A 19,483-nucleotide genomic window follows, 5' to 3' on the forward strand; every position below is an offset into this window, starting at 1 on the left:
GATGCTGCTGTGCTCCCTCATCCAGACAGTGATCTGTGAGCGGGCGACACCTCCCCGTTATGAGGGAGCTGCGACTCCCTCCACTATTCAGGAATATTGGTTGAAATCTGTCTTAAATGCCAAGCCAGAACCCGAGGATAATGTGCCAAATATGGATTTTGGAATATATAAAACGTATCTTAAATACAGTATGATGAACCACGAGTGTCTCAGGCTGTCACTCAAGCGACAAGCTTCCAGAATTCAGAGCCATCCCGATGCTAATTTCCATACTAATAATGGGTGTATCATCTTTAATGATTTGCACTTTGTTTTATGGAATTTAAATTAATGGGGAAGCCATCTGTGAAATTAGTCAAACATATCAAGTAATCAGGTGCTAACAAAGGTAAAATGAGTGGCTGCTCTGGATGGACTGTCAATGTACAGTATCATTAACATCCATCTGGTTATGATTCAAAAAGTGTATATCAAAACTCTTGGCAAAGTTGTCATTCGTGGGCGGTAAGAAGAAACCCAGGAAGAATGTTTTGTTCAAGTTCTTCATGTTTACAAGCAAGCGAACGTGTTGTGGTTTTGTTGTAATTACAAGAAGTTCTGGTTTGAGGTTTTGATGCAAAAGTGGCAAGCCCGTGCAGCATCCTACATGCTTGCAATAGGAGCATAATAAGCAAATACTATTCAATGTCAAAATTGAATGAAAAACTGACACTGAAAAGCTTATTTGTGAACATAAAAGTGATGCCTTTAGATATGTTTAATTGGTTCCGTGACCATGCTAGCGCTACAACATAAAAACATACAGTACCGACATAATACAATAGTATGTAAAGAAGTCAACAGCCTTGCTAAAACTTCCATGTGCATATCTGGGCCAATTTGGACACATATAATGCAGACATTTTGCACATAGAGTCAATCTCAGCTCCCAGTTGGTTATTCAATGAAGTAAAAAAAAAGATATGCCTGACAATTGCTATATTATGTGTGCTGCTCCACCGTTTGTGTTCAGGTATCTGTTGCTTATGCTTTTAATACTACAAAACTAATGTTATTCGATAATCTGTCAAGGAAGATTTTATAAGGATGAAGCTGTAACAGACTTTTCTCATGTAAAGTACAGTGTAATTATCTTTCTTCCATATTCAGTTTATGAGTAAACTCGGAGCGACTGTAAGTGGACCAGTGGTATCTCTTGACACCACTGTATTACTTCTGAAGCAATGTAATTAAGGATGAGCAGATTATCTACCAAAACATTGTCGCGGACCTTTGCCTTATCAACATTTTTGTACTGTCAAAGATAGTAATCGTCATGCCGGTCTAGCGGAGTAGGCATCTCCAGTTTGTAAGTAGACATTTGTAAGCAGCCCATTACCATCCACCGAATGAATTAAGATGCCAAATCACAATGAGGACTGCCAGAAAATCAAACACTAAAATGCATATTTACACAGAGCAAAAAAGCAGCATGTGAGGACAAGTGTGGTAAAAACGGGTAAAAACGTTGCGTGCCCAGGGTAGGTGTGGCATGCGTCCCCAAACAACACAACAATGTGGTGATATGTGGGGTGCGGCTGAGACTCTACTTTAGCCTGCAGGCTGTTTGGAGAGGATGCTAGGATGCTGCGCATACCCCCTCTGGCACTTATCGTGCATATTCTCAACATGCAAAATTGATTCCCAGAGCACCACTGCTATGTCAGTGTACAACTGTGTGTCTGGCAAAGCAAACATCAACCCCACTTTTTGTGTGTATGTGACGGATAAATGTGATGCAAGAGGTAATTTCACAAAGGTTGAAATAAGAGCAACTCATCTTTTTTATAGATAAAAATGTTTATGCCTTTAAAAATCAGTAATAACAAAGATTTAAATAAAATTATGAAAAAGAACATATTCATACTATTTTGATTTTGTAAATTAAATGTGGGAAATTAGTTTTAAAAAGTATACATGTTTGTAGATGATTGAACGACCTTTTGTCAGTACTGAAATTGTGAAACTGACTTAGATTTGTCAGACTCTGACCAAGGACAAGCCGACCAATGAATGGGAGAGATGGGAAGGTCAGATTGATTGTCAGCAATGCAGTGTCACGATTCGACCACCAGCTGGAAAGTATGGATGTGTGCATGTTGTCTTGACAAATAGGTTCTCAGACCTATTATAAGCTTGCTTTTATACAAACAGCAAAACAAAAACAAACAAAAAAAACATTTTGATGTAGTTCTTGATAAACTTTTTATATTTTTCCTTCTCTTCACCACTGGTACACTTTGAATTTCTAAGTGATGAGGCACTGATACAAATAAATGCAACACCTTTCCACTGGAGAGGTGGAGCTCTGGAAGCTTGTTAGCCTCTTGAAACTTTGGAAAGGCACACAATGGCAAGGTGGAATATACCTGAGGCTTCAAGCAATTCAATATAGCTCAAATGGACAATTGCTAGATGAAGTAGTACGGTATCACATTTTTTTTTTTAAACAGGCATGGTTTAACACATTTAGCAGACACAACCACAGTCTTTGAGGGCATCAATAAGGGACTCATAAAGATCTGCTTATTTACTGTATAGTTTACTGGGGACATCCAAACTGCTGTAACATTATTTACATGCCAGGCCATTAGATACAATGTAAAGGCACTGATTTGCAATTGTTTCTGAATATATGGCTGAGTTGGGAGTGCTGCACAGAACAACACATATACAAACCGGCTTGATTAAATTAAAAAAAAAAAGAAAAAAAAAGAGGGTGCTGTTTGAAAAAAAAAAAAATCAAATGAGAGAGTAAGCTGAGTTTGACAAAGTAAAGCACTTTGGTGTGTACACATTGACCTTGCTAACACTTTGCCTACTCCAATATTCACCATGACACATGCTTTTGTGCGCCAGCCGTCGCCCATCTTCACACGCAAACCTTCCCCTCAATACACACACTTCCCATTACAAAATTTGGCGTTGCTATCTAGCTTAGACTTGCACATGAATCAACACTCAAAGATCTACAATGCAGTGTACTGATTTAATTTTAATTTTGTGCATTACGTCTTCATTCTTCTTGCAAGCGAATAGAGATGAAAATCAGAGGCTGCTTCTGCCGTGTCCAATGAGATCTGTCTAATGAGGTACGCCAAATGAGATCATTCCTCTTTTTGATAGTAAGAAGATTACATCTGCTATAAATGAAGACACTTAGCGAGCCAAATTGTTGAAATCTGAAGGTGAGGTAGTGTATAGTTATATATTTTACAATTACAGTATTGAAATGAGTTTGATTTGATTCGCTAAATAAATGATGGACACTGTATTTAAAAATCAATAAATATTAAAGGCATACTACACCTAATCAGCCATTTTCAGCAGTAAAACATTATTCATTTAATTCATTTTATGACAATTCTTTTTAATGTACTAATCATTTCAAAAACATTTTGCCACTTGCTGTAAACTTAAAATGACATCACATGAGCTCAAAGCTTGTGTTATGACCATTCGTGGCTCATCATGCGAATGTCACATGACCCAAGCCAGAAAACAAGTTTAAAGATCAAGCTTTAATGCAAAAGTAATTCCATCTAAAGTCATTTAAGCATTCAACATCATCTCAATAAAGGCCTAATTCGGCTTTAGTAAGAATAAGGTTTTAATATTTATCAAACACCAAGCCTACCATATTTTCACAATACTGAGTCACAAGTCAGAGAGAGGGCGGGGGAGACAGAGAGTCTCAACGATCGTGATGACAAAGCAGAAGATAACTCCAACACCACAATCTGGACAATCACACAAATGAAAGACTTGACAAATACTCAATGTTCTTGACTTGACAGCAATAACGTACATATGAGGAGGAATGGGTGTGTAAGGGAGGGGGAAAAATTCATAAGATTTTGCAGACTAACATATGGAGTAACCTTTGTGGCCTTCCGGGACTTGGGGGCATAGTGGTGGGGATACATTGGGGGGGTCTAACGCTCGGAGGACCGAAGGCACGCTAGGGAGAGGTGAGCTGTCACCCTCCATTACAATCACTGCCTGAGTTCTGAAAGGGGGAGGGGAAGGTGGAGAGCAGACAAAATAAAAAAGAAATACGGGTTCCTTGCTAACCGCCATCTAGAGCCATCCTCGGGCCTTTAGAAGCCTCAGTCTACAGTTGCCTCCTGGGAAACACTTGCACGCAAGCCATCCTCATCCTAAGCTAGCAGCCAGGCTACAGTGTGTATATGCGTGTGTGTGTGTACATATTTGGAGGGCCAGTGGCTAAGATGCAGGCTATGAGTGTATTTCTGTTGCATTAGCTTAAATGTTTAGACACTGAGTAACCAAAGAACAACTGAGCATGATTTATAAGGCCCGCCGCACACTGAGGACCACTGCCATTGCAACCGATTTGGACAATCGTGAACAATTTACAGTCAGCGATTCACATCTGGAAACTGGCACTCAATCATATACTCAGCAGAAGTACTGTAGCCCCTGGTGTTCTTATCAAAAATTCAGGCTTCACAGGAAAGACTGCCTATTTTTCAAATAACCAATGTAATAGGACACATTTGTGTAACAATAAACAATCGCCCGCACAAATTTTTGCCCCAAAGATATAATTTGGTGTATGGACACAGTGAGGTAGTTCTGTGGTCACGACCACACCAACCAAGACCAAGACTTTATCGAGATTAGAGCGTATTGAGACCAGTTGAGACTAAAGACAAGACCAACATGAAACACATTGAAAATTTTCTATGTTTGAGCCAGGTTAAACCGCTAAAAGCCTCAGGCTATTTCTACATTGTTAACGTGTGGCTTTCCACTTTTACAAACGGTGCAACGCACCAGCTAATTTGTAAGCAAACAGGCTTCCAGAGTTCCTTTACTGGACAGACGAAAAGAAACTTGAAACTGTCATGGCTTTTCCTCGCATATAGTTGAACATATCGTGACTTAAAACAAAACAAAGAAAAGATCCTGGAATATAATAACACAACAGTAAAGTGCAGTCTGCTGAAAGTTTTTTGTTTGTTTTTTTTAATTTATTTTATTTAGGATAAGATTCAAGATTTCATTTGTTCGTATGTATAACATTTTGAATATGGTTAAGAGTTGTTGGAAAACATGAGTGTGTTTTGTATTTTTATGACTTGGCGGAGGCCAGCTCAGTCTAGCTTGTTTTACAAATACAGGACTGCTCAATGGAATTTCAGCCAAACAGATAACAGTTATGTCACAGCCCTACTTAGCCTGCATTTTAGAAAAAAAGTTGAAAGGTTTATAGGAATGGTCCCAATGAAGCCTCTCTGTCTCGAAAAAGTTTAATGGAAAAGCAACTTTGCAGGGTGGGAACAGGCCATAATTGAAAGATAGTCCATACAGTTTATACGCAGCTTGCCTCTGATTTGACCTTTAGTGTGAGTTTTAGTGAGCACTGCTTAGGCGCATTCTGCTTTCCAGATCCCACTCCTAAAACCCCTGTCACTCATCATCACTCATCATTGTTAGGAACAAAAGAGGAGTTTGGTTAAGCCTCACACTGGAGTTTTATCCCACATGGAGTCTCCCCCACCTTCATACATAGGTAGCAAAGGTTTGTTAGAGAGTGCACAAAAAACAATCATGTTTTTATGTTTTGCAGGCTAAACACAAAGAAGCGGTGTCATGTACTTGTGTGATGGGTCCGCGTTTTCAATCTGTGCCATCATATTGGCTTTTAACCCGCCCTTTGAAGTACAGACTCATCTTTCGCGTGGCCCGCTGACTTCTCGACGGAGTGTAATTAAAGTCTATTCAGGCTTCTATACGGGCCTTAACTAGCCTCCATCCTCTGGCCTGGCCTTTCAATCGCCACCTGTGAACTGTGAAGGACAGGGCCACTTGCCCTCATAAAATTCATGAGCGCCGTTACATTCAGCTGCCTGCCGACATCTCTCCGCGCCTGACACCGCTTGAAACAACTCTATGTTGACTGTTGTGTGGATCCTTTTCAAATCGAACCATACTCACAGTGGCAGGGGTTAAGTAGGTCCAGTGATTAGCTGAAACAAATGCCTTTATGGTGTGCTTAGAGATCAAGAAAGAATCAAAGGACCCAATTTGTTTTCATTAAGGGAGGGCCCATTCAGAGATTGCTGACAGAGAAAGTAGAAAAAGGCTAAGGGGACAGTGAACAAGCATCACAAAGCAGTTTCTTTAGAGCAACTGTCGGATTAAGTCGACACACACAGCAAATTCTATCTGCGTCTCAATTTAACTGAAGCTTCACATCGAGACTCACCAAGATATTCGCCAAGCTTTGTAGCCCATGAGAAAATTGGTTTCTCTTGTTATAAAATCCAACATTTGGCGTGTTAACAAATATTTGAGGAAAAAAAGAGAATCCCTGCAGTGTCCGTGGGAACATTTACTTTGATGACAGCATCAGGAAGTCCCACAGTCTTCGTCAAGCATACAGTACGTAGGTTTTAGAAGTCTGGGGGAACTTAAGCCAATTTTGCAACAAATGATTCAAGCTGTTTCCACTTTTCCTTTGTGGGATTGTATAGACAGCATGGTGACATATGTGTCGGATAGAAACGTGTGTGAGGGATTATAGCAGTGTGACATCATGTAAACTACCAATTCATTGCATTTCTCAAATCATCTTGGTTTTCTTTCTCTACCAGGCAATTCCATTCACTATAAACACTGTCACAATCCTCTATCAACTAATGGATGTTTTGAACTCCACCCTATCCCGTTTAAGTAAACAGTAGCATACTGCTAAAAAAGGACTCCAACAAAATCAGGGTGGGTTAAGTTGGTGTTTTGGGAAATGGAAATTGCGTACTTTCAGGTCATTGTCTACTGCAATTTTGCGGGAGATTTTACAAAATTTTGGGAACAAAACCAAACAAAAGCGGAAAAACAGATCATTAAAGAGGAATCTAATTCAAAAGCGACACAGCAAAAACTGACTCCGCCTCTTGAAGCCCCCTCCCTTTCCAGGACCTGGGGTGTGAGAGTGTGGGAAAGTTATTTTTAGGAGCCAAGCAGGGAGCTTTCCTGAGTTTGATGCTCCTGCTTTGGATCAACATTCCACCTTTGAACCATTCTGCCCACAAAAACCTATGCCAATGATGGCAATTTTCATTTTTTTTTCTGCACGGGTGGTAAGATCATGGTTAATTAGGGCAACCTTTTTGTTAACTTTTTGTTAATCAACAGCTCTATTGTGTAATTTCACTACTGTTGCTATATATGTGTGAATATGTTAACGACAGCATCTTCTAGGTCAGGGTCTCTTTATTGTGGTTGGGGGTATCATGAATTTTTAAAATGAAATTAATCAGGCAACTATTCCGTATGATAATTTCGTAACTAATCAGGACTGTGGTCTTTATGATACAGATATACAATGTGTGTGCACACAAACTAGAGCATGTTCTTGGTCTGAAATACAAACCTTTTCAAAATTAATTTGGTCATGTTCAGTAGTTTACTTATTCAGAGAGAACACACAGTTTTATACAAGCAAAAAGTGCAAAGACCTAAGGCAACATTATTTTGCAAAGCCAAGGAACTAAACAACATTATTCAGAGGCCAAAAATCTGGCGTGGACCTAGTTTACACCACTAGGGGATATGATTCCCTAGTCACTACCATTATGCTAATGGCAAGCCCCCGCTGCACACTCTTAGACATTGCCTACAGTAGTGCGAGACCCCATGGATGCAGGGTGGCGTGCAAGTTACAGTCTTGCCTCGCCTCAAACTCGCTTTTAATGGAAACTGAAGACAAGTAGGGCTACTTTAATCAGGACTGAGCCCAGTGTGGCCAGTCTGGTCTGATGGGGGCTGAGTGGTGCATGGACCATGTTAAGGGTTCACTGCTCACCGATGAAACAGCTTCACTTCCAGGGCCAGTTGAGGCAGACCACACTCTTACACAGTCTGGCAGGAGGAGCAAATATGCCCGCTTTTGTTTTGCTTTAATGCTGTCCCTTTGTGAGACACAATGTTTTGGCTTTGTGTTGATTTATTACAGAAGGCAGCGGATTTGGCAAAGAACCAAGATGTTCATACTTGGTCTTGACTAAGCTAGAGCAACTCCAACCGTAAAATATCGACCAGCCTCTCTGGATGTTTTGAAAGTAAAATTATTCAATTTTGATTGTTTTTTTCCCTTAAATGCATATTCCTATTCTGATGAGTAACCTCTATTCCACAAAACTGAAATGCAGCAGTAGAAAACATGTGTGAATATCGACTTTAGATGATCTACGCAACAGAAGAAAATGCAAATCAACTGGAGGCCACAAAATCCTTGTATTACAATAAACAAAACTAAAAACATAGTCTATGGCCTCATGACACATCTAACTCAGCAGAGTCCTACCAGGCCTTTCCAACCACGCGTGCACATTTGCAGAATAGAAAAAAAAATCTTCTTAAATAATAAATGCACATCGGATGTATGTTGTGAATATTTTTTCGGCTGAGGCACCCGATTGCGTGCCAGTGGTTGGCCTGCGTAGCGCTCTCTCTCTTCCTCATACATGCACAAACCATAAGCGCACCTCATTCCAAAATGCGGCAGAGGTTGGTGCACAACGAAGACAGGAGGTATAAATTATTTACAGCGAATATTATTTTAAAGGTCCATTTCCATTTGATTGCGATTCTTGAGGAAAGAGGTAGGCGCAGCACTGACAAATTTCCGCAGAACCAAATGTGCTTTCTACAAGTTGTTTAATAGTATCTAGTATGTCTTACCTTAGTCACCTTAACTCAAACGTTATGACATAATATTTATAATCATGCAAATCAATTATTGCAAACTGGAGGCCTTCTTGACTTTTTAGTAATTTGTGGCATGCATATACGAGCATGCATGAAATACAAACACAAATACAAAAACAAGCCCAGGGCAGCGAGTTTCTGTTTAACTTATTCTGCATGCCATAATTTCTTCTTTCCTTCTCTTTTTATTTTTCTCTCAATAATATGGCTTGGTGCCTCTAAGGAAAAGCCCTCATGTTAATTAGACCTGACCTGAGAATCACTTAACTGCTCCTCAATGCCTATTCCTCCACCCTCCCTCCCCTCTTCTTCAATCCTCTGCTCTGCTCGCTCTCACATAGGTCCATTAACACCCTTCCCTCGGCACCCACAGGCCGCGATGGGGAGGGGGCACATGCAGCCACTGTCTTAAAGACATTTTGAGGACATGCCAAGAAGCATTAACCTACTCTATACATTTTAAAACTATTTTGTACTTGTATTTCACTCATGTTAATGAGAATTTTAGCAAAGTTGATGTTGTCCAATGACAACCATGCTTGTCACATTTCTGTTCTTTTAGGAGGATTACAAAACAGTTTTAGAGGAAATTAATAAAATTCATCTAAAAAATATGCATTTATCTCTTTTTGATATGCGGACAGAGTTTTTCAAACTTGATGCCCCTTCTATCAAACGATTGATGCTCCTTTCACAAGAGAGCTGTCATTGTAAGCGGAAAAAAAGAGGCTAGGTGTGTGTGGATGCCCCTCCCAGTCCCTTCTTAGTGACTCATCATCACCATCATCAAAACATTTTGTCCAAGATCCACTGTTGCCTTGATTTATGAAAAACAAAGACACAACAGTTGTCTCTCATATTGTCGGTGTTGAGAGACTGTCAAGAAGTTAGCAAAAACCACGGATGAACATTAGTTGTGGGAGAAAGTCATCATGTTGACTAGAACTATGTCAAACAGGGATTACAACCAATTACGACAGAAATGCTAACATTTTTAGACTTGGCTTGTTTCAAAACTTGCAATAACAATTATTTTGTGTTCAAGAGTGTCATGTTTTGTTCAGACTTAATTTGTGATCCGTACGGAACAACGCCACAGTTCGGTTGCATGTGATTGGAATCACGTAAGTCGCATTTATACAAGAATTTCGATATCTGGGATAAAACAAATCCTTAAGTAATGCGGGTCCCTAAAAAAATATGCAGGATTTATTTTCAATTTGATATTCAAATATTTATGTTTAACTGATGTGCACAGAGATGCCAAGGAAGCGGCAACAACATAATGTGCCACACCAAAAATGCACTTTTTTTATAGGCTAACTTCAAAATGAACGCATTAAATAATAAATATATGCCAATGCAGTAGCCTTAGCAGTTTTTTATATATCCTTGGACTGGTGGTTACTTTCTAATTAGTTTGACTTTATCCCAAATCATTGCAATTACATTACAAATCCTTTGAAGTTGTTTTTAAATGTGCTTTACAAATAAACTTTGACTTGCCTTCACTATATTCATCTTTATGGTGGCATGTTTGGCTTTCCACTTACAAATTATGGCCTCAACTGTGCTCACAGGAACATTCAAAAGCTGAGATATACGCTTATAACCAATGCCATTGTTATATTTTGCAACAAAAAAAATGAGGATGGTTTTGTGACCCTAACCCATAACCTTACACTTGTTTCTGACAGTTCAGAAGTCATTTCCCAAGTACCTGCCACTGTATAGGTCGTAAATATTTAGTTTGACATTAACACAAGATTGTATGACTCTGTCTTTTATTATTTATAGTGGTCACCATGTTGTCATGAAACACCCCCAATTTCCTTATCCGGATTTTAAAGTTAATTGCTTATGGTCATGTAACGGTAACACACCACTTGGTTTTATATCAGTCAGTCATGTTGTCAAATACACCGGGTAAAGCAACTTAAAAAAGCTGCACAACTTGACTTTCTATTTTTTATTTTCACTTTTGTCCTGCAAGTTGACATTATTTACAACGTCAAACAGTGTAAAAAAAAAAAAAAGTGCTATTAGTGTAATGCACAAGATATAGTGTAATACACGCTTGAACTTAACAAATACAAAATCCTATCAACGAGAACCTGAAAGCAGTGCCCGCACTACAAGTGATGAAGCTTGTCAGTGAAACTGACACCTCAAACATAGCCTCAAAACAGAAGACTAATTTGACACAAATCCGCATCTTACACTGCATTTCACCCCGCGACCTGCCTCTGGCACCCCAGTACCCAACAGGCAAGTTGCCTGTCAGTTTAAAGGGTCAAACAAAGGTAAGAGTAAATGTAGCTGCATACCACAGAAGCGCTTCATCCTTAAAAACATCTTGTGTTGTGAAACCAGTGACGGAAAAGACAGCGAGTTCTCGTACAGCGTGTTCAAGAAAGTGTCAGTCACGCTCTCTCTCCCCATTGGTTTCTCAATCAGTGAGTGACCGAGACCAACGTATGAATGTTCATTTCTTTGGGGGCAGTGGGTGAAGAACTGTCTGCATATGTGTGTATGAGAATGTGTTAATCTTATTTAAACACCTAGCACTCTTCTACCTGCTCAGACAGGGCAATGGGTTAATTCTGTCTTCAGGCATCATGGCTAATAATTGCACATCAACCGGAGTTTGAACTCTCTGACACATCAGCAGCTACCATGGTAACCTTATCACACAACCAACAGAACCTTGTGAGCTTGCGTTTGTCAGAGGAAGCACTAAAACGTGCTCAACTGACAAATAGTCATTTAATTCTACTCATTTAGAACTAGCCTGCATCATTTTTAGTTGAAGCGTGCCATCAAACGTGATTCTTTTCCGCGTTCTTAAGGTGCTACGTGACGGACGTTTGAGTCGAAAAGCATTTAGGAAATTAGCATTACTCAGAGCAGCTGGGGTGACGGGTATTTGTCTGACCAGACTTGTGAGGAGCAAACAATGTTAATGGTTGTCAATCATTACAAAACAAACAAAAAAAAAAACCTATCAAAAATGAAGATTACAGGATTCCAACTTGGGATTGCATTAAAAACCACAAACATTTGAGGTCGAAATCTTTGCCTACTGTTGTGAATTTTACAAACGAGATGTTGCTGCAACGCCACATTATATGGCTCGGGGCAAAGAAGTCTCTCAGCTTCAGTAAATGAGGAGATTAGTAGGGATGGTGTGGGCTGTCACACATCAGACACTGGTCGAAGAATCTAATTGCGATCCTCATGTCAATCAGCAGTAGGACCAACAGGTCCAACATATTACAAAACCTACCAAATAGCCGAGCATAAAATTACAAAAATGCCCTCTTTGTGGTTAAACTATCTGTATTCAAATGAAAACTGGTACTGTACAATAAGAACTACATTGCATTCTGGGTTTAAGTGGACATGGCCTTAACTAAAGGTACAGTATATTGTTTGAATCATGAATAAAGTTAATTTATAAACCAACACGCATTCAACGCTTGTGTCAAATTCATATAATTCTATTATATAAGTCATTCACTGCCAGTTATTTTCAAAGCAGAGTAACCCACACTGCCAGCCATTTCAGATCATTATGAGCTTTCAACACCCACAGATGAACATGTTTCGTGACAATATATGCAAACCAAAGGGAAGAAGCTTACGTTTCACAAGAGAAAAAAAAAATCAATCAATCAGTTCCAAAAAAACACTGATTTCTGACCCAAAAGCAACTAAAAAAATTGCTGTACACGACGCTGACTCACCACATGACTCAGGTTGAATGTCAGTGGCAGTGGCATTTCTCATTCCCACAATGAATTAATCACATCACGTACAATTAATCATATTTTCTCATAATCCTCATATCAAACATAAACCGGTACATACTAAGCTTAAGCATGAGTTGCCTAAACTTGCCTGAGCTTTCTGCGTGTTGGGATTGCGCTGTCTTATAATTGATGTGCAAAGCTGAGATCCACCTATTTATATAATCTATAAATTAAATTACCATGGACCACAAATGAGCTTTGCATGCTGACATGGCACTTGACATTAGTTCTGGTTTTTCTCATGACACCGTTAGAAGAAATAATTGAACAATCCTGTTTACAGAGGCCGGAATGAAAGTCTATCGAGGACAACCACCTTGAATTTAACAGAGCTTATACATTTCAACTGGAGACTGGAGAGGACGATTCAGGTGACGAGAAAAGACGCATATACATATAATGCTAGCAGAAAATGTGAAAGCGTTTACTGTCAGACTATGGAAATGTTTCGAGGGGTGGAGATTGCTCTCCTCTCCCTTACCTCCTGCATAAAACAAAAGGGCTTATGATGTGCCGGGTAACAGAGGATGTGATAAGGTAATGATAATATAATGACGACCAATCATTGGGCTGAGCTAAGAGGTGGGCCCCTTAATTTGCCTCCAAAGTAGTTCAGTGACAAATTACGCTCAGTGGAGTGATGTGACAGAAGAAAAACTGATGAATCTCTGACAAGAAGAGAAATACATGGTTTTTCTATAGAAAGTAAGCAACAAAGCATGCTGTGTTCTAAAAATGTTTGAAAAAAGAAACCTAACAGACACATACACATTGTGCAAAATACAATATTTAACAATTTGTTTTTGAGTTGAATAAAGAAACCTAACAGACACGTACACATTGTGCAAAATACAATATTTAACAATTTGTTTTTGGGTTAACCTCAGACTGCCACCGTTGTGATTGGTCGGTGTTAAATTAAATCCGCGGAGATGGAAATCTTTCACACTCTTTTGGAATCAGCTTAGGCAATGGAAGGCTGCAATGGTGTGCAATCAATGGCTACACCCTCATTTTGTCACCCAATAGCAGACAAAAGAATATTCAGCAGAGCTTGGCTAATTTGACAGACTCTTCATCCGCTGAACTTAATTTCACTTTCTGAAGAATACTTATCAGTATAGCTTTCTTAAGACACAGATTTTAGTGAATCCACGAACAATGTTTTAAGTTACCAAATCGCAAATTTGGGAATTACATCCAGTCACCAGGGCAACATATTAAAATAACTAAATCTATGGGGTGAAACTACTCCTTGAGTAATTTGGTTACGATTAGAAAAAAAATGAAATAAAATCAAGGATTTGTTTTCTGCTCGAGGTAACTGTTTATTTGGTTTAAATTTTGACCAAAGCAAGCAGCTAGCAATATAAAGTATGTGTCAAACCACCTTTTAAAGGCAGCATCGACACACTTACCTTTGATGCTGACAGCCTTGACAAAGTCTTACATTTTAGCAGTCAAAAAGTGCTACTGCGATGATAAAGTCATGTTTAAATTTAAAAATAAAATTGTTGTCAAAGAAAGAAATGTACCTCGAAGTTTGGACCATAAGACACAAATTATTTCTTATGATTTCACCCCTTTGGCTAATAGCCCTGTGCGGCTTATCTGAAGTTGTTTTTTACAATAGTAGTAAAAATATAAAAAATATGTTCTGGTTAAATAAGAACTTGTATAATTTTTGTCACGTGTAAACTTGATAACGCTGTTGAAGTACTGCTTTTGAGTTTGAACGGTTATCTTACTCAGTATTCTGTTGGGTGTTATGTTGAAAGTATGGTGGTGCTAAACATGCAAGCACGTTCAGAGTGTGTTGAGAATAAAATGTTGCTGTAAGCTGACAACCAAAAAAAGTTTAAAAATAAATAAAAAGAATCTTCCATATACCATTTTTCTGCACAAATATCTGATGTTATAAACTCCGTCTTATCAACGACAAACACCTTTTTTTTTTTTTTTTGCAAAATTTTTGCTGTTGCCACTTATATTCCTGTGTAGCTTATAGTCTGAAATTCACAGTAGTTTTTTATTATTAAGTGAAATGTCATATTTATTCTTGTTCATTCATAACTGCTCTGTAATCAAGTTACATATATTTTATTCAAATGTTTCTTTATTCGATATAATTTGAAGTAGAATACTCTAATAGCAAAGTATTTGAAAGCTGGAGCCATATTGATAATGCAGCAGGGTATGTTCAGTGTTGTGAAATCCCCAAATAAATAAATATATATACTAAGTAAAAATATTTTGAGATAGTTATCAAAATATAAAATTCCATCTTACAATCATTGACACATTTCTAACAACGTGGAAAGATTGAAAGGTTGAAGTTAGGAGTTTACAAGAATTGTTTTGTTTTTAACCAGATGAATATGTATAAATGACAAAGTGAATGAGCAAATTAAAAAGGTTTCAGTGTGATCTAGGAGCGCACAGTGGCCTTTTATATCATACCTCAATGCTGAACTGTTTCCTCTTGAGTTTAAAGGCCAAGTCCTTGTGATCAGGTAGTTGACTTGTAAGACAGTTAAGGTGAGGCACCTGGCGTACATGTAGCAGGCCTGTGAGAGATTTAACAATGATTGATGGCATCTGCATTGAATCTACGACAAAGGATTTCAAATAAATTAGAATCTCTAAAGACAATGCTAATGTGGTCTGAACACTCCCACAAATGTTTTTATGTTTTTAAGAGCCCAGAAATTAAATACCAATGATCTATTTCTATATATTTTTTTCATTTTTGCACTTGAAGAGGGTTAGGTCTCAAATAGGCTGCTACTGAATGAGTTAAAAGTTAGAATTTGATTTAACGTTTCTAAGGGAATATAGGCCTCTTAAGTTACACAAAAAAGCTGTTTTCCCTCCATTTTTTAAGTACAATAGTGACTCCACCTACCAGTCAGAAATACATTTCTTCTGATTTTGAGCACTGATTAACGAGCATCCCGGAATGGAGAGTGCTTCACCTTACACGTTCCATTATACCTCCAAACTTTCATGAAAAAGCACATCTCCCCCAACTGATGGACATGTTTTCACTCCGTTTCTTCAAGAAACCACTTACAGATTAAAAAAAAATACATATATATATTTTAAACTTAGCAGGATTTTTCATACTCGTCTGCAATTGATTTTGCAATCGTTAACTTCAAAGCGGACTATGATGAAGGAAAATACACATGCCTCAAGTTCAAAATAAAGTAATCACGTTTTGCAGCTCAGCTCTAATACTTGCAAACGCTTTCTGTCAATTTATGGAACTGTGAACCATCTAGGGAATTATACGAGCGCAAGGTGTGTGATTGGAAACGTATTGTAGATGATGTCATGAATCATAATTTTTCCGTTCCTTGATGGCAAAGTTACATTTTGACATGACTGGAAAAGTAATGTACTGGTTGCTTAAAAGTAATGTAATGGTTGGTGTAAATGAGTGTGGGAGAGAAATAGTTGGATCAAGGGAGTAATGGAGAAAGGAACACAAACAGAGAAAGTGGGGGATGGTGAGCTCTCTCCTCTTTGCACTTGGGTGAGTTCCCCTTGCCTGATTTGCGGTGACAGGCTTCCCAGCATGCTTTGAGCAGCCCTGAACTGCTGCCGCAAACACGCGCACTCACGCACGCACACTCGCAGTCATCTCACACTCATAGCAGATGAGTCTGCACCCATGAACACACATCAAAACAATGGTACACACTGCTGTATTTCATTTCACGAATAGAATTACTTGAGCTAATTAATCAGATCAAACTTTTTTTTAATATATATATATATATATATATATATATATATATATATATAATATCAGCTTTTTATTATCATTAAATAACAAACAAGCGCTGCAATACTGTGGTGAAATACATCTTACGTACATCATGTTAAATGTACGTCCTCTGCCGTTTCACAGTTGAGGTGATTCGATCACTTTAAAAGGTGATGGGTATATGTTGCTGTATCAGAACAAACTCTGCTATTGAATGTTTTTCATTATTTTCTCTTCATTTGTCTCAACCGAGGCTGTTTATCTCCAGGCAAGGCAAACGGGCCGAGTGAGGGAGTGAGTGGAAAAGCGCAAAGAGTGAACGGGAGAGTTCGAGAGAAACGGCTAAAAATACCCCAGCCGATTATTCTGACCTTTATGCGTGGAGGGTGTGATAGAGTGATAGAAAAGAGGAGATGCGCAGGAAAAAGAAGAGTTGGTGAAACCTTAGTGGCAAAGTGATGGGGAGGTCCAAGATTGCAAACTCTGGCCCCCACCCCTTTACTTCGCTACAATCTCTCGGTCGTCCATTACTGACGTTCTCATCGCCTACTGGAGGCGAGGAAGACTTGCCCCCATTTATTAGCAGGGCATGCTGGCCATGGAGACATTGAGCGAGGGATAGAGAGATAGAGGCAGAGAGGAAAAGAGAGTGATGGTGAGAATATCGATTCCCCAGTGTTGGCCAGCTCTGCTCCAGAGCCTCAGGGGTATGGGACAGGGGATGGTGAGGGGGCAAGAGAGAAGAGAGCGAGAGAGAGAGCGAGAGAGGCTTTGCTGGAGGGAGGGAGAGAGGGATGGAGGGGGTGAGGGTGCGAGGAGGAGGGGGTACAGCGTGGCAGCTGAATCCCCCCCGGCCTGTCTACTGAGGAGCACGTCTGATTGAGCAGCAGCACACTAACGCGCGCTGACAGCCTGGCCTGCAAGGGGGCTGCCCTGCCTCTATCCACAGCCCGGCCAGAGCCTTAATGCACTGCCTGTGTGCATGTGTGTATTTGATGGAACCGAGACAGAGAGATAAGAGGGAGTGTGTGTGCTTACCATGGTAATCTTTGTAGAGTGGGTTGGTCTCCCTCTCGGAGCCTTTGAATGATTCCAAGGCTATGGCATTGTCACATAGCCTGGTAATGCTCCCCATTACCGATATGTTCTGCAGGATGGAGAGAGAAACACAGGCAGGTAATTAACGGCTTCCTGACGGGCCACCAGTGTTGCAATTAAATTAGGTCGTCAATCCCGTGGCCAGGTCACTCTAGCCCTTGGACTCAGGTGAGGCTGGAAGATTTAACAGATGAGGCTGGGGAGGACAAGTACGTTTATGCTCAGAACACATGAAGTGATAGAAAAGTCAATGAGCAAAATTCCAGAATGAGTTCACTTCAGTATGTAATCCCAAACCTGCTCACAACAGGAGAGGACAGAGGGGAAGTGGTATCAATCATTAGGTGCTTGATGAGGACAGCTCCCCCTACTGGTTGGGTCAAGGACTCAGCGCATGAGAGAGGTGAGTGAGTGAGTGAAAGAATGAGAGAGAGGGAGAAACAATCTGGGGTGAATACAGTAGGTAGGAAGAAATGTGAACTACACAAAAAGGGTGGAGGCAGAGAATGGCAGGAGTTGAGAGCGAGGGACATTGGGATGGAGGGAGAGAGGGAGTCCTGCATTATTAATCTCTTTGCCTCCTGAATCATTCAAATCCTTCTCTGTGTGTTGGCTGCCACAGCCTAATGCAGTTTTCATGCCTTCATGTCTTTTCCCCACTCTTTCTTCAGCCTTTTCATTTTTGTCCTACTTTTTAAAGAATACACAACCCACCAGCCAAAGCTGCTAGCACTTATGGGGTATCCGAGGTCACTTGCACGCATGCAATTAAAAGCCTGTGTAAGTTTGGCTATGACAAATTATTCACAACACTAACTGTGGTCAATAATGATGGACCAAGAAAATTTTCTTTGCAGGTCTTCTCAGGCCACAACCACAGGTATGTAGTTGAGCCAAAATGTGTACTCAAGACCATACTACTTTCAAATAGGATGACTCAAATGATAAGAAGCCCTCTACACAATTAGTACTTGAAAAAAAATACTCAATCAACGATTAAGTTTATTGTTACTTAATCAGGAACTCACTAGGTAACAATTACATATAAAAAACAAAAACAAGGAAGCTTAGTGTCTTGATATTGCTCTTTTTTTTATCATATCGTGTAAGGTAAATGTGAGGCAAGGGGTGTTGTCTCCTCTGACCGCAAGTCTGAAGTTGCTGTTTCATTCGGTTTTTGTTCTACGATTTATCTAAATTAGGCATTTTCTTCTTTGGCAAAAACCATGTGATCATGTGACTTCCTTGGTTCGATTGGTCAAATGAAGTCAAACGTCCTTACTTGATGTGACAGACAAATCTAAATGCATTACAAGTGTAATAAGAAACACTTGTAGTTAAAAAAATAGTGTATATATATATATATATATATATATATATATATATATATATATATATATATATATATATATATATATATATATATATATATATATATATATATTATATATATATATATATGTACACACACACACAGGGTGTTCCGAAATGTTTGACCCCATTTCGTAGGCCAGTAATTTTGACAATTTCCATTGGAATGACCTAAAATTTTCAGAGCTTGTGCAGAAACGTTTCTTGTTTTTGTGTGTAACATTTGCCAGTTCTACCTTTTCCGGTTAAGAAATTCCGTTTACTACAAAAGAAAAGGCAATTTGTGTGTTAGAGTATGCTCGGACTCAGTCACCAAAGACAGTGCAGCACGCACCAACTACAAAACAAATTAGGACTTAGCACCATAAATTTCAAGAAAAGGGCTGCTTGTGCATACCTAAATCGCCAGGACGACCATCAACGTGTGCAGAGTCAGAAGCGAATATTTGTACTTTTTTTTGTAAATCTAACCAATAAAACTTATGACCTTCAACATAAAGTGTATTTAGTTATATTAAGATCCATCAAGTAGTTTCCGAGATATGGGCATTTCGAATGGGGCCAACCATTTTGGAACACCATGTATATTCATGAATAATAATAGTTGGGCATTTTGGCATTTGAAACAATTGCAACTAAATGTTTGCAATTT

The 19,483-nt window shown here is 39.2% G+C and overlaps 1 protein-coding gene across 1 annotated transcript in view; it reads right to left on the reverse strand.

Annotated features, from left to right (window-relative positions):
• Positions 1-19,483, reverse strand: part of elp4 (elongator acetyltransferase complex subunit 4) — a 57,530-nt gene that overhangs the window by 17,637 nt on the left and 20,410 nt on the right. The window contains exons 8-9 of the mRNA XM_088412256.1: positions 17,401-17,509; positions 15,051-15,157 (exon numbers count right to left, since the gene is read on the reverse strand). Coding sequence (XP_088268382.1) covers positions 15,051-15,157; positions 17,401-17,509 — 216 coding nt within the window. The remainder of the gene's footprint in view (positions 1-15,050; positions 15,158-17,400; positions 17,510-19,483) is intronic.

Source organism: Hippichthys cyanospilos, chromosome 4 (genome assembly GCF_059441005.1).
Source record: "Hippichthys cyanospilos isolate Australia breed blue-spotted pipefish chromosome 4, RoL_Hcya_1.0, whole genome shotgun sequence".
NCBI classification, from domain to species: Eukaryota; Metazoa; Chordata; class Actinopteri; order Syngnathiformes; family Syngnathidae; genus Hippichthys; species Hippichthys cyanospilos.